The sequence below is a fragment of the Limanda limanda genome, chromosome 9 (genome assembly GCF_963576545.1).
Source record: "Limanda limanda chromosome 9, fLimLim1.1, whole genome shotgun sequence".
Lineage (NCBI taxonomy): Eukaryota > Metazoa > Chordata > Actinopteri > Pleuronectiformes > Pleuronectidae > Limanda > Limanda limanda.
Window position 1 is genome coordinate 8,847,702 of NC_083644.1, and position 15,693 is coordinate 8,863,394.

The 15,693-nt window shown below is 42.5% G+C and overlaps 1 protein-coding gene across 1 annotated transcript in view; it reads right to left on the reverse strand.

Annotated features, from left to right (window-relative positions):
* Window positions 1-1,305: 1,305 nt before the first annotated feature.
* The window catches only part of adamts10 (ADAM metallopeptidase with thrombospondin type 1 motif, 10), a 37,459-nt gene continuing 23,071 nt past the window's right edge, over window positions 1,306-15,693 (reverse strand). The window contains exons 17-26 of the mRNA XM_061078206.1: window positions 12,917-13,040; window positions 9,921-10,001; window positions 8,284-8,447; window positions 8,057-8,183; window positions 7,718-7,847; window positions 7,099-7,303; window positions 5,962-6,138; window positions 5,684-5,849; window positions 4,948-4,989; window positions 1,306-4,771 (exon numbers count right to left, since the gene is read on the reverse strand). Of these exons, the coding sequence (XP_060934189.1) occupies window positions 4,662-4,771; window positions 4,948-4,989; window positions 5,684-5,849; window positions 5,962-6,138; window positions 7,099-7,303; window positions 7,718-7,847; window positions 8,057-8,183; window positions 8,284-8,447; window positions 9,921-10,001; window positions 12,917-13,040 (1,326 nt within the window). The 3' untranslated portion in view covers window positions 1,306-4,661. The remainder of the gene's footprint in view (window positions 4,772-4,947; window positions 4,990-5,683; window positions 5,850-5,961; window positions 6,139-7,098; window positions 7,304-7,717; window positions 7,848-8,056; window positions 8,184-8,283; window positions 8,448-9,920; window positions 10,002-12,916; window positions 13,041-15,693) is intronic.

Consider the following 15,693-nt stretch of genomic DNA (forward strand, 5'->3'; position numbering starts at 1 on the left):
ATTCATATTACATTATTTTGATTTTTGAAATTTTACTAAAATTACGAGCTTGGAAGGTAAACAAGCCAATTGCCCAGAACATTCCTAGAGATGTTGCTGGTTTCCATTTTTTTTGGAACATGAAAAATGCATCAGATGACAAAACGTGTGGATTTCCTCCTGGTGCTCAGGTATCCACCCAGTCTTCATGAAGTCATGCTTCAGTTGAGTACTGTGCATCCCCGCTTGAATTATTTTTTAAATAAAAATAATAATGAAATTATTCTGCTGAATTTTTGGATTGCACCTCTCAGAACTAAAGTTACAAAGTGCCTTACAATAACAAAATATTCAAGATTCAGAAACAATAAACATTTTAATGATGTGAAATTGATCCCAACTGTTAAAAATATGCCGTTTGATTAAAGTGAGGGAGTTCCAGAGTTTAGGAGCCTGGACAGTGAAGGCCCGGTCACATGTGACCAGTCCAGATTTTTGAAACCACTAGTAGGGCCCTGGAGGAGGATCTCAGGCAGTGCTCAAACTAATTATGTTTTAATTATGATGACTTCAGATTTAGCCTCATCAGATGGTATTTGGACATCCAATATTTAATGTCAGCAATGCAGGACATAGCGCGAGCAACATCAGTGGTGCCAGGCTTTAACAGGACATAGAGCTGGGTGTTATCTGCATAGCAATGGAAATCAATGTCAAAGCCATGCATGATTTGCCCCAGTGGTAGCATGTATATAGTGAACAGTAGGGGAGAGAGGATTGAGTCCTGAGGGACTCCAAAACAGAGAGAAGCACATGAAGAGGAAGCATCTCCCAGCATCACAGAGAAGGAACCTTTTTTGTACATGACAAATACGAGATGAACTAGATGATGATCCAGAGCTATAATGACACCAACAACATTCTTCTTACGGCTAATCAAAAGCTTTCCTTCAACAGCATGCCTGTGGCCATATCGCCATGAAACAGGAAGTTTAACTAAGACTAAGACTATACTTTGTCAAATTTGCTTACACCTTCTTTACATTAGAGGTATTTCCTTCTACTTTTAGTCTGTTATGAAGATTCACACTGAAGACGGACGTCTCAGCCTCAGTGAGACAAAAAGAAGAACCTCTTGCTTGAGCTTTTCCTTTAAAGATGTCTGATCCAGAAATAGACGACCATCCCTGATGATCTCATCCTCCGTCTGGATGCTGAAGCTATTTCAACACAAGTACAGACTTTAAATATATGAAAATGTAAAAATGTAAAGACTCAAATGATTAAACCCCATGTTTTTTTAAATCAACAATGTTTAATCGCTTTAATATTTCCTTTTGAAAAAGATGTACATAGGGGACAAATGGTTTCATCTTCTATAACAACGTACAGTACATGTCATGTTATAATTAGCATGTGAAAAAACAAAAGTCTACTGTCCCTCTTATTTAGTCTGACAACAGGTTCACCGCTCAGTGTGAACATTTATTATAGGCCCAGGTAGATAGAGGGAAAAACACTGAAACAGGAGGATCTCTGGCAATTACTCTTTGAAATATCTTCTGAAACTGTAAAATGTGCAACTGAAAACGTCATAAATAGTATTTCCACCTTTTTCAGTCCTGAATAACAGCAGGGCGGCTGTACACTCTAATGACACGACTTGACTGAACATTTCATTGGATTGGCTCGGCTGGCCAAAGCTGAACATATCCAAAAGACTGTTGGAGCACTTGGAAATCATTTTGTATAATGAACACAAAGAACATTGCATTGATGGAGCACGTGTCTGCCCCTTTAACGGAGTCACGGAATGGAAATTATGATAAAAATGAGCAGACAATCCCAGAGGGCCCCTGAGCAGCTGCACTCTCCCGCCTAGGGCCAGCTCTGGTTCCATTACAACAGGCTCAAACAGATTTCTAAACAATTAAACTGTTAAAACTACAACTCGGAAACAATGACAACAACAGTGAAGTAATAGCACCAAACCAAACCAAAGCACCAAAAGAAAAAAAAGGAACAAGATTGCAGCTCGTCCCCACAAAGACATGCTGTAGCTTTCTCCCTTTACAATGAAATGATGTGACACTAAGTGATCAGTGTGAGTGTCTGTGGCCACAGCTCAGACTTCAGGGCACAGTGGACATGGGAGCAGTGATGTCGTTGGATGTCAGACATTTCTAAGAATACTCTCTGCAGGATGGAGAAACGGCTGAAACAGCAACTTTAAATGCGTCTCTACTCCTGAATGAAGTCTGTGCCACAGGTCAGGTGACATCCATCCTACTCTAGAGCATGGAAACCTTATTAGTCAGTGTCTTTGAAATGATATTCAGATTGTTGTTTTTATAAATCCAGCATCCACCAATATCCTAAATGTGTTGATCTGTTAAACAACATGATCAGCAATATTTACCACCACCGAGGAATCTGCATTAGTTTGATTTTTACGCCGATTTCCATGAGACTTGGTGGAAGGATGTGTTACGGGTCTGGAAAGAACCACTTAAACTGTGGTTCTGCTCTGGATCATGGATCTTGATGAAAGAATAATCACCCATGTTTAGTGAACTGATGTTTATTAGTGTGTGAAATCTGAAAATGTAGGATCTAGTGAATTAAATTTAAAGTTCATACCGAGTTTTGGTTGTTTTTTGACTGTTCACTCCACCACTTCTGTGTTTTGCTTCACTCTCACTGTGCCCTTACAGCTGATTTCAGAAAAATAAAACTCTAAAAACCAACTGTAAACTACCTGCTCTGCACCAAAAAGCTGACGGACATAATTAGTCACTGGATTGTGAACACAGTGTAGCATTTAGCAGCTGAAAACAGATAATTCCCCTGAGGAGTTGAGGGTTATTGGACTTCAGATTCACCAACAGGAATTTAAATTAAAGATAAAGTTGCTCTGTAACTATTGGATGTGGGAATAAGGAACTTTTTGTATGACATGTTATCAAATTAAAAAGGTGATGAAAGGTTAATGTGGTAATCAAATCCAGTTATTACAGGTTTAACATTAACATGCAGGAAGATAAGCTCTGATTTAAAGGTCCAGTGGGTAAGATTCATGTGAGATTAATCTATTGGCATTTAATTTAAAATAATCCTTTTGATGTTTACCTAGTGTGTTTCACCTAAATTGTACAAATTGTTGTTTTCTTTAACATTTTAACACTTTATATTGGCATCGGGAACTGATCCATTCTATGGAGGCCGCCATGTTTCTTACAGTAGCCTAAACTGGACAAACTTAACAACTTTTGACTTTTTAGGACAACTGAAGGCTGCCACAGGTTCTCTCATGTTTGGAAGGGGAGGGGCATTCTGCAACACGCAACTTCACCACTAGGTGTCACTAAATTCTACACACTGAACCTTTAAAAACTGCGTGTCCCAGCATTCTGAATGTTTTCATGCAGCCGTGATCTGTGTCACTAAGTTATCTGATGTTTTATGTGAGTGTAAATCCATCTTCAGATTAGCGCTTTGTGGATTAAAGGCTGTTTGAAATCAGTGCGGTGAGAGGTTGTCACTCCTCCACACTGGGCTTGTTCCTGCTGGCAGAGGCTGGCTCGCCGTGTCTCACTGTGCTCTGAGTTTCCACTCATGGTAAGAGTTACAAGAGCTGGCGAGTGAGGGGTTACAGGTGGCAACTATACACTCTCTTCCAATAAAACAAAAAAATTCAGATAATGACACTAAGCTGTTAAAGTTCCTTTTTAAAGCCACCGTCTGCAGCCACAACACAATATAACATCCCATAATGTAAAAAAAAAAAGTCCAGGTGATGTGAGCACTGGCTCTGCTCACATTACTGAAGGTAGTGTAGACATGTGAACAAATTAAACCCAAAAACCGGCAAGAGTACGGCAGGTTCACCGCAGTGAGGCGGTTGTAGCTTCCATGTAGACGTCAAGTCGAGAACAGACATAAATTCACACGTCCTCTCGCTGCTGACACTGTGCAAATCAAACTCATACTTCAGCTGACTGACAGTGAGGACGCGGTGGATACGATGATACACAACAAAGCAATAACACAAAACAACGAGCTCAAGTAACAACTATCAGATAACATGGAGAAATCGTACATTTCATCATATAGCATGTTCCTTTTCATGGGCAAATATATTTGGAAAATCATTTTCTTTACAAAGTGGATTTTTTGTTTTTTTATAATTCATAACTATTCCGATATCACCTGTAAACATACAGGTTTAAGAAAATGAGGCCACTGAGTCAGAAACAACCTGCAACCAGTCCTGTGGCCAAAGAGAAATATGAGTAGCACCAAAATATTACAAGAGAGAGCAGGTTTAGAGAGACAGAGAGAGAGAGGGTTCATCCTAAAAGACGACGGAGGGAGGTCTGTCCCTCTCTCTGCCTCTCCAGCTCTCAGCAGCCCTGCCTCCAGTGGAATGTTTAAACTCCGCTCAGGCTGTTTTGTGGCCCGGCTCGGCCCAGAGAGGCGTCTGGTCTGGATTCTGTCTGGAAAAGGTCCCATCTGACCAGACACAGGACCAGGTCAGTCTGGCAGCACCGCGGCGGGTAGGTCTGTCTCTCACTCCTCCGACAGAGGTAGCTGCTGCTACACGGCTCAGTGGGGGGTTCTCAGGCGTACTGTGTGTGAGTGTGTACACGACCCGGAGACGGATGCTGCGTGGCTTCATGGTGTCAGTGTCCCTGGCACGTCTTGCAGCACATTTGTCTGAAATATGGCCGGCTGCAGAACTTGAACCTGAGCACCAGGGGGCAGTAGGCCACAGTGTTCACATCTTTACACTCTGTAGGGAAGAAAGACACACAAACACACACGCATGCACACACACACACACACACAAACACAGATGAAACGTTTAATTGACAGCACCAGAGTAATATATTTTTTTTATACAGCAGATCTTATAGAATCAGCAGGATTTCAAAAAAAAATATCAAGAAATTAGTCGCTTTTATCAACCTTGATTGTTCAAAGACTCCCTGAGATCCTCTGACATACGGCCTGTGGATTAAAACATTTATTAATTAACTTCTTGACGCTTGAGAACATCAGATAATTCACATTTGAATAAAAATGTGCAAAGCAAAATCTAAAAATGTCTTTATATCCTTCTATCCTGTCTGTATCCTTCTTTTTCTACTTTCACTTCATATGGTTTTGTGTATACGTGTGTGTATATATTTATATATATGTTTGTGTGTATGGTATTTAGTCACATCCTCTTTTATTGCATTTTATCTGATATGATAAATACAATGATGTGAAGCACTTTGTGTGTATGAAAGGTGCATCATATGTAGATATATGTATGTATAGAGTTAAAGAGATTTGCCTTTCATTATACAAGTAAACAGTGTAACTGGGTTGGAGTTCCACTGGAGTTTAGTGAAAATTGTCCAAAGACATTCAATTGAAATTATTTGATTATTACAGCTGTAAACGATAAAAAAGCTGGCTACAGAATTACTCCGAGCAGACCTTTATCTTTACTACCTTGTGACTCTGAAGTTAGATATCTGGAAGTATAAATTTAATACAATCCAGTTCATTTTAAAATCAACAAAAAATTTAAATAAAATCTTAATTTGAGCAAGAACATGTTGTTCAAATTCATCATCTTAGTTGGATCTCTTCCTACTTATCTTATTCTTTCGACTAAACATGACACGTGAGTGAGTGGTGTTTGACCTCTGACCTTCCGGGTTGTCCGTACTGACGGGCAGACTGAGGTCACATTTGCTCTTGCACTGCTGCATGGCTGCTGGTCGCTGGTGCTCCAGACAGTCCATGGACAGCTGGCTGGTGTGAGCCAGACACTGAACTGAACGCATCTCCTGACCCAGGCCACACTTAGCGGAGCACTGAAACACAACAACACAGAACTCTGTATACAACAACAGAACAGAAACTGATTTGTGCAAAAGTGCCGCACTAGACCCATGAATGAGACCAATAATAAACCAAAAGTCTCACCTCTCCCCAGGGACCCGTCACCCATTGAGGGGGAGGGCAGCGCTGCAGGTTACAGCGCACCCTGGAGGTGGGCCGGCCGTGCTTGGGACACTTAGACTCTGGCAGCGTGTCCCCGCTCTCCCCGCTCTTACACAAGACCACACGGTGCCTGAAGCCAGGACCACAACTGGGCGTGCACTGCAGACGGAGAGGGAGATGAAAAAAAAGGAGGGAGAAAGAAAAAAAAGAAGGGAAAACATCAGGTGGGAGGGAGGGCAGGGAGATGGAGGCGATGGGAGGGTGCAGCAGAGGGTCACTGCGGTCACAAGCATGCAAGAAGAAATCTTCTTAATCCATTCAGCAGAGGTCAGCAGCTGTATAAGAAACAAAGTCGAGAGCCCGCTCAGTTCCTGTAAATAAGCTGCACGTAATTCCTCGCCTGCGTGCGTGTGCCATTCCTACGGAGAGAAGTGGAACGCTGGAGCGCTGCGGACAACATTTCATTTGGTTTCTATTCGTCCTGAAAACAAGATTTAGCGCCAGGAACATAATAAGGTATCAACTGAGAGACTTGTGAGTTGTAGTTTTAGCAAAGTTCAGCGACACTGGCGGAGGAAAAAACTCCCACAGGCTGCTCAAACTAATGATTCAATTAAACCTGTGTGTGAACGTGCACAACTAACAGTTACTGACACCACTGACTTGTAGTTGTTCTTGTTACACTTCTCTCTTAGTCTGCTTGGAGGATGCATATGCAGTTGGAGCCCACAGAGCGCTCTCTGATGATAAACTCAACATCATGCAGACCCTCTCGACACAAGCTTAATGGTGAGAATAAAAACCAGCCCGGGGGATTCCCACTTGACAAGTGTAACAGTCTGTATTCATGACTGAATCAACATGTTCGTCGTGATGTATTTGTCTGCTCCGTGCCTCTGTTTTTTATTTCATGGTTTAAGTTTCTCCCTCTCTCTCTCTCCTGGCAGATGTTTGGGTTTGTAAGGTTCATCTGGAAGAGAAACGACTCCTCCATTTGAAAGGCATTTTTCAAAACTCCAGTGTTGGTTCAAGTTTTTCCTCCCCAGAGTTGACAGAAAACATTGCAGGAGACGCATGCAGAACACATGCGTGATGGGAGACCATTCGACGTCTGCCTACCTCTGACCAGTCCAGGGCCAGCCATTCGGGGGGGCAGCTGTGGTTGCTGCAGGGCTCAGTGAGCGAGGGGCGAGTGGGGGTGCAGGCTGAGTCATCCAGGACTTTCTCCTCTGTTCCAGAGATTCTCCTTTTACATAAAACCTCCCGACTCCGCAGGCCTCCGTTACAGCTGCGGCTGCAATCCGACCAGTCTCCTGTCCACCAGCTGGAAGCAGAGAGGAGCGGGACTCTTAGTTTGTGTGCAATGCATTAGATGGAACCCATTGCATTCTATAGTGTAAAATACAAAGTATATTATACAGAAGATGATTACACTGTACAAACAGGAAACTCAGGTTGAAACTGTTCTGCTTACACAAGGGCATTTATAACTGCAATAAACACACGATTGCATATGTGCACAAAAAAAGACTTAATAAACAGAGGTGAATGTGCATAAATGTGAATTATACAGTTTGCATAAGACTAATGTCTCCTAATCAAATAGGAAAATACAATAAAAACATCTGAAAGTAAAGAAAAGGTTCAAATTAAAGCTATAAGTGAGATAAAAACCATATAATCAAAAAGTAAGGTACAAAACCATTAGGAAATAGAACGTGTGAGAGAGAGAACTGGCCTTGGGGAGCACGGCTCAGTGTTGCAGGATCTCTTCTTCTCTTTGGGTTTGTTCTTCTTGTCACAGAAGTGGTTGTAGACGACCGAATGATCCGAATGCTTCCTGCACACCACCTGCTGGATCTGAGAACCTGACAGGGGAGACCACACAAGAGCCACGTTAATGAAGCCTGGAAATGGAGAAAACCACTAACTCTGGAAAATATGTGTCCACCAACACCTCCACGGCTCACTTCTGGTTCTGGTTTATAGTGGGGGTAAGACTCCAGGGACCTAATCAAAGTCTCTGCAATGACCTAGTAAATGACCACAACTTGTATGTGTGTTGTTGTGTTTCTACCTCCGGCGCAGACAGAGGAGCAGCGGGACCAGGAGTTGTGGTGCCAGGCGAAACCGCTCAGCGGGTCCCTGTTGAGCGGAGGGTTGAAACGATAGTGGATCCCTGTGTTCTCCTCCCTCACCAGCACCTGCACACATATACCACCGCACACGACAAACTAATTAACACGACAACAAGACAAAACTTGATTAAACCTTCTTTTTTACTATATGGGGATTTCTTATTACCATGACGATAAGGGTCATGTTTGTTGGCCCCAGAGCTTCAAGAGTTTCTGGTCCGTCAGTGGGCCGCCGGTAGTGAAAGGTGGTTCCGGCAACTTCGAACCTGCGCGGTGTGTCGATGGTCAGCTTCCCATTGATGAAATACTGGTCACCTTTACTCTTCAGCACTATGGTACAGAGGAAAGTGACATTAAATAAAGACAGTAAGTGGAAAATATACAAGATACATTTGAGTTTTTGTCTCATTTGCTCTGATCACAGGCCCAAACTGTTTAGAATCTCGACCTTTCGAAACACGAGTCAACACAACCCTCTGAGAATTATCTAGCCCAGCTGCCACAAACAAATATCCGGCACACTCCAGTATCCTGAGAAAAAAAACTGCATAAGGCTCCAGTTAAATGAACTAAATCGACTGCATTTATTTAGATGTAACTGTGGGAAATAGCAGCCACAAGGTAACACAGCAGCGTTTCATGATATCTCGGATTCATAATCAAAATAGAGAGAAGATGAGGTCAACGATTTTTCCAACTTTGAAGCTCATTACACATTTCTTCTTCACTGTAGACGTTTAAACTTGCCAGAAAAGCACAGGTGAAACACATTTAGTTCAGGCATCCCAGTAAACCATGAGCGTGAGCCAGCGTGCAGAGCACCAGGATGCTGAAAGTAACTGATCTAAATGAAATGCCAGTTTCCAGTTATGACAAGCCAAAGTGTCTGCTGGGAGAGAGGTCGATTAAGGTCTGATTGACATGACATGAACGCACCAGCGGCGAGACTATGATCTGCTGTACAGACATTTTATCAGGCAGATGTTCGATATTAACAATAAAAATAGCTGCAATGGTTCTACTTTATAGGTTCTGATATGATGAATGCTGGCTCACTGGGAAGTTTCCTACATATTGGAAACACCAGCTCCAAAGGCAGCTTCCCATGGGGAGCTACTTCCTGCTGGGGTCTAAGCTCCTTTCTCCTTTGTGCCTTTTTAAGTCCCTCCTGATTGAAATGTTATTATAGGAGCTTGTGCTCTTCCTGCACTTACAGCCCCCAAAAACCTGTTGTTTAAATACAAAAGCGTGCAAAAATGTTTGATACTTCCAACGTTAAGTTCTGCAGCAGGTCAACGACCTCGAACAAACAGCTAAAGCTGTCGGGAACTGTCTTCAGGGACAAGAAGAACATGGAGTGAATGTGAACTCGAACAGGCAGAATAGCACTATTGCTATAAATGATGAAAAAGAAGATTCTCATCATTCGGGTCATGGTATCTTCAGGAGTTGTACTTGTGTCGTCGACTGTGTTTCCATTTCACCTCTTATCCAGATCTTTCTCAGGCCAACATATCCCAGGATTCATTAGCTGCTAACTATAACAAGCTGGTGACTGTAGGAAATCCTCTTTACACCAGACCACAGCTGCAAAGACGACATTCGATTCTGAACTGAAGAAGCCTTTTGGATCAGAGGTGAAATATCTTCAAGAAACTCCAACTACCTATGTGCACGTGCACAATTCTACAAGATTGGTCATTACAGCAGCAGTTTTGAGGTTCCTGTCATAGTTTTCATATTTCTTTCCATAGTTCCCTTGAAAGGCTATTACACTCAAAGCTATTGTGAATATCATCTTACCAAGGTAGTTGAGGGAGATGTTGAGCTCTTGTATGTGGAGGAACACTGATCCTTTGGGGATTCGGACCACTTCTTCGTAACCTGAGACACACACACACACACACACACACACACACACACACACACACGCACACACACACACAGACACAGATCAACACAAACTCAAAAAAATGAAAACAAAGCGATTGAGGTTTATTCGCTGGGGATCAGGGGAGCGACTTATAAGTGTTTAGCTCTGTGGGACAACGATGGACTGAGCAGAGGCTTGAGGTTCCAGTTGCATTCCTGGGCAGCCGGCCGCAGCCGCTCGGCTCTTTGTTAGAGAGTGAGAACTACGCCAAGAGCCGGCTCGTCCCCTCTTCTCTTCTTCTTCTCCTCTCCATCTGTTTAAGTAACTTTTTCTTTTTATGCTCATCTCACCTCCACCCTGACTCGCTCTGCTTTTCTAAGCTCTGCCCTGTAAATAACTTCAGCTTCACTGGACGAAGAAAAGGAAGACTAATATAATTCCTTCCAGTGCTTTGACCACAAGAGGAAAGGAGAGGTTTGGCTTATGACCTCTTTGTGGAGCTTGGAGAGGTCACACTGACTCTGACTTCAAGATGGAGGCACGGGAGATCAGAGGGGCCGAGTTTGAGGTTTTTTTTTAGCTTCGCAGACCCGACACAGAGAGAGCGAGGGTGTGAGGTTCTTCTGTTAACAATCAGAGGAGCTGTGAAGCCCTGGCCCATGACACTGCAGTAACCCCTCACCGCCTACTACGGCCACAGGCTGGACAGATGGAAAGAGAGTTAAAGGGACATTTTTACATCTAAGCTGAGATCACAGTAAGAAAACAGCATCTTTAAGAAACTTCAACGTTCACTTTTCTGCGATTCGGAAACTCGGATGACGATATTATGTATATCAGGATATTGTGCCTCCCTGCATGAGCTTTTACTCACGTTCACTCTGCAGCCCTCTCTGCCAGGAGACAGACCATATTTAAATCACTGGAGCAGAGACCAGAGGTGCTTTAGGAGTTCAGAGAAATAAAAACGTTTGCTGTAGACATGAGTGATTCTGCCAGTTATGAATCGGCATGAGGTCAGAACTAGCCTTCAGTCCCTGAGGCCTGGAGTTTGAATTTGGACAGAGAGGAGATCAGGCTGTACTGTAGCTTGTGACCAAGTTATCGGAGTGCTGGTAAGAGAGTATTTGGGATATGATACATTTGAGCTGCATCAATCAGTCAACTGTTTTTTAAAATTTTAGATTGAGAAGTTTGACTCCTACTAGGAAATTAAAGTCCATAAATATCGACCCATTTTTCATGTCTTTTGACAATTCCTTTTTAACTAGATTCTCGCAATCCCCCCAAACTTATGACTAAAATAAGTAGAAAGTCTTCTGTACTATAACAGCCCTGACCACGGACCCCCCCCCCCCCCCCAAACCAAACAACCTACGACTTCAGCCTTACTCACTGACTGTTTTCAACCCAGTGACAATGTCAGATATTTTGAGGGTGGTTGAGACTTCAGCTGGGGTTGACAAACTGGCCTGGTCACTGTGGTCCAGAGTAAAGCTGCTTGCTCAGGGTGTGTCCCCCATGAGGAATCCTGGAAGGGGGTGAGTGGTGTTGACAGTTGGGTGAGAGACTCTGGAGTTTGGTGTTGTGGTGAGAAATGTAACCCAGAATAGATAAGGCGGCTGCCGGACCTCAAACCACACTGGTTGGACCTCACCTAAATCTGTCTTCCACGTGTCTCTGGGTGGCTGCTGGAGATATATATATATGCATATATATATATATATATTTATACATATATATATATATAAACTTACATACTATGGTATGCATTTGTACATATTCATGTGTGCTTGTTAATGTGCTCGGGTTTTGTTTTCTTGTATTCTTAGAGGTCTTGGGTTGGCTTGGAAATTAATGATGTACATCTGTATATGATTTTAATCTGACCTTACTCAGTATATTGGTTGTTTTATATAAAAACTATTAGTTTAATCTTAATCTACAGATGTGGAGCTTTGTCTAAATTTCCAAATGTGTGTCAAACAAGTTCGGCCATTCTGAACTCTGCTCCGTCTAAATCCTGCTCTAACTTCCAACTGCATGTAACACTGTGAATCACATCATTTTATTCAATCTATTTATAATCCAGTTCTAATTATATTCATGATATAATCTTTGACTTATAATTATCTCTGTAGAATCAGTGGCTTGTCTGTAACATGACCACTTTGACAGACAACATTTTCAGTGTAGGATTGATTCTGAGCCCTATTCTTTTCTCTATTTACATGCTCTCTCTAAGTCCCATAAGTAGAAGTCAAAACATTGAATTTATATGCAGAGGATGCATAAGTATAAGTAGATCTCCATGACAAATCTACAAAAAAAACTGACTGATGCTTTTCCAAGGCCTGCCAACAAGACGTTAAAGGACTAGCCAGGAATTTATTGACTTTATCTGTAATACAAATTAAATCTGGGCTGCATTAACTCTCAATTGCTGTATATGCACATTGTGTATCTCTAAGTATTCATTAGAGTAAAACACCTGCTGAGCAATGCGGATGTAATTGCTTGTGCAGCTATGTGCTCAATCAAATAAATAAATGGGACGCCACGCTGCTTCACATGTGAACAGACAAACATATGAATATTTGGGGTATCCCAACTCACTGGGTAAGGCAGCTTTCCAAGATGCATTCACAATCCAAAGTATCAGAGTCCAAAGGTTGGATATGCACATGTTTGGCAAAGGAGAACTATGTTGCATAACGTCTCAAGGTAAATGCCTCATGTTAACGTAATGTGATTCTCAGAAAAAGGGGAAACCATTCCAAAGCTGAAGTCAAAAAGTGAACCATGTTTCCCAACTGCTTATGAAGGAAATAATCTTCATGAGCGAGATGTCTGTGGAAACCGCTCCCAAAAGTTAAATTTATGTGATTACAGGGAGAAAAGGTTCCAGTGTGCTTTATGTCTCTACCTCCTTCGGGCAGCGAGTCGTTGAAGAGGCCCTCCACAGTCGTGCAGCTGCTCCCGTCACCTCCGCAGATCCGGCAGCGGTCCTCGCGAACGTCAGACCCGAGGATGCGATCGCAGCCGACGTGCTGTGAGAGGGGAGAGAGGGGGAGGTTAGCGGATAAGGGGGGTCACTCGGGGCCATGGGTGAAGGGGCACAGTCAGTAAGTCGAGAGGTGTCAGAGGCCGGGCTGAGGGATTACATCTAATGTCTTCCAGACCACTTTTCCCAAACACAGAAATATCAGATGGTAAGTCCAGATGTGTTTTGTGATCCTGTGCAGACATAATGCTCTTCGGTTGCTAAACTCATAGCTGTCGACATAAATAAGTTTCATGATGAGCAAAGCAGGTGGTTTCACTCAAACTCTTTAACAGTGAACCAAACCTAAACAAAATGGCAGAAAAATGAATGGCAACGGCTCTCATACTCATATATTCATATGACAGCTGCTTATTGTAGAAAGGGATAATGAGGCTTAAGTTTATTGTTACTTTTATGTTGATAAGATCATAATTCAAGACTAAATCCGGCGTTGAAACTGTGATTTACCCCTTTTTGTATTTGTGACGTTAAAGATTCAAATGATTAAAGGTCAGATTATGAAGTGAGGTGACAGATCGCTGCTTTAAAAACTGACTTTCCAACTCCACCTTCATCCATCTTGAGTTGATTGAGAGAAAATGTCAACCACACGTTTACAGCTTTTAAATGTTCAGATTTCTTGCTTTTTGGTTCTCATACAACAAAGTAAACCAACTTTTCAAAAATGTGAATCTTTTCTTGTGCTCTGGTGGTTAATCATTATATTTGTATATATTATATATCAACCTCTAGTGACGGGTTGCAGTAGAAAGTCACGAGCCTCTGACATTTTAAGCAACATGGAAAATGCGCAAGCCAAAACTATGATTAGAGTATATGTGCACACAAGATGCTGAGCCAGGGACACCGTAAAAGATATTTGAAGCTTTATTGAGCCTGTAAGAAACTTATTTTAAAAACGACAGACCAGCAGCAGGAAAAGCTTTTTGCAACGAAGTCTAAGTTTCACTTTTTCTTATCTGTCGTTTACACTGTTCAGCTGAGACAGATCCGCAGGTGAAATCCCTGTGAGAGCGCAACCTTCACCTGGATTTACATGCTGCATGAGCAGGTGTTCCTAATGTTTTGTACACTCTATATTTTGTCCGACAGATCCAGGAAAAAGTGACTGGAGCCGACGAGCCTTTTGTCTGCAGCGGCATGTTGTGTTCACCCGGACCATCTGTTCCTCGGCCCCTTTTTCTACTACCCTCATTTCTCCCTCTTTCCTTTAGTTTCTCTCTTCTCTCTCATTGGCAGACACCACCTCTTGAACAAATGCCAGCATGAGGCTGCAAACATAAGAGATAGAGATTTCTCCACAGCGCGTTTGAAGTATTGTGTGTGAATAAAACACATGAGAGGTGATATGATAGAGGAGAAGAGAAGAAGAGAGGGTGAGGAAGAGGCAGTGACTAGATGGAAGGCAGAGAAACGGGATGAGGGAGGAAGGGGGAAAAGTTGAGGGACAGAGTAAGAAAATGGGAGGAACGGAGAGATGTGGAGTCAGAGAGGGAAAGAGACGGAGATAATAAGAGTGCAGTCAATGAGAGCCAGTCTGCAAAGCAGACAGAGGAACAGTTGAGCTTGAGGGTCACTGAGTTCTTGCAGACCAGAACAGAGCAGAGGAGAGAGAAGGAAGAGCAGCGAAGGAGTGAAGGAGAGGGGAGGAAAGAGAGAGGGGAGGAAAGAGAGAGAGGAGGAAAGAGAGAGGGGATGTTGATAAACAAAATCCTCTCTTTGGATGAGCCCAGGAATAAGTTAAATTAAGTGAGGGGGCGGAAAATAACACATTCTGACATTCAACAAAACAACAAGTTGACTGAAATTTAAGTTGATTTGTTTTTTATTGGGAAAGCTTCAACTTATTGTTTTTTTTAAGATACAAAACAACAGATTGCAAATCAAAAGCGACCACGTAAACAGAGCCCTATTAGTATGAGGTGTTTCTTTTTTTATCAACATCCCTGAGTTGAGTCATGCTGCTGTCACAGTAACTTCCAGGGACGTGTTGCAGCTCCAGGTGGTCTCTGCTTCCACTGTGAGACACTTTGTTTTCATTATCATTTAGGATTAAAGAGCGAGCATCAGTTAATGGGAATCTGAGCGCGCCGCCAGAGTTAGGATCATTTTTCATTTCAGCAGCTGATCATGATGATCGTCGGCAGCCCCCGTGTGCAGCCGAGTCTGTAGAGCAAGAATGCTATCTCCTGTTGATTCTTTTACTGCTACTTCAGCTATTTGGCTTTTCAGCTGACATGTGGACATTTCAATTGAAGCTTTGCATGGATGTGTAGAACAAGAAGCAAAGAAACCAAAGCTAGAATTAACGCCGTGCTGTTGCATGCCTCTGCCTCCACAGTTTCAGTCTAAATACTTTTTTTCCAGACTCATATGAGATCCCTGTGACCTTTGACCACTGAAATATAATCAGTTCATCTTTGGAGTCCGACAGTGTAGTGTTTGGAGTGTAGACAACTAGTCAACACTTTAAAGTAATTGCCTGAATGCACATTTGAGATATTATGTTCAAGAAGCCAAAAACCTGTTGTGAGTCCACTGTGACCTTTGACCCTCTACCACCAAAATCTCATCAATTTATGAGTTCACTTGACAATATTATAGTGAACATTAAGGCCAGATTTTTAAGGATTCTC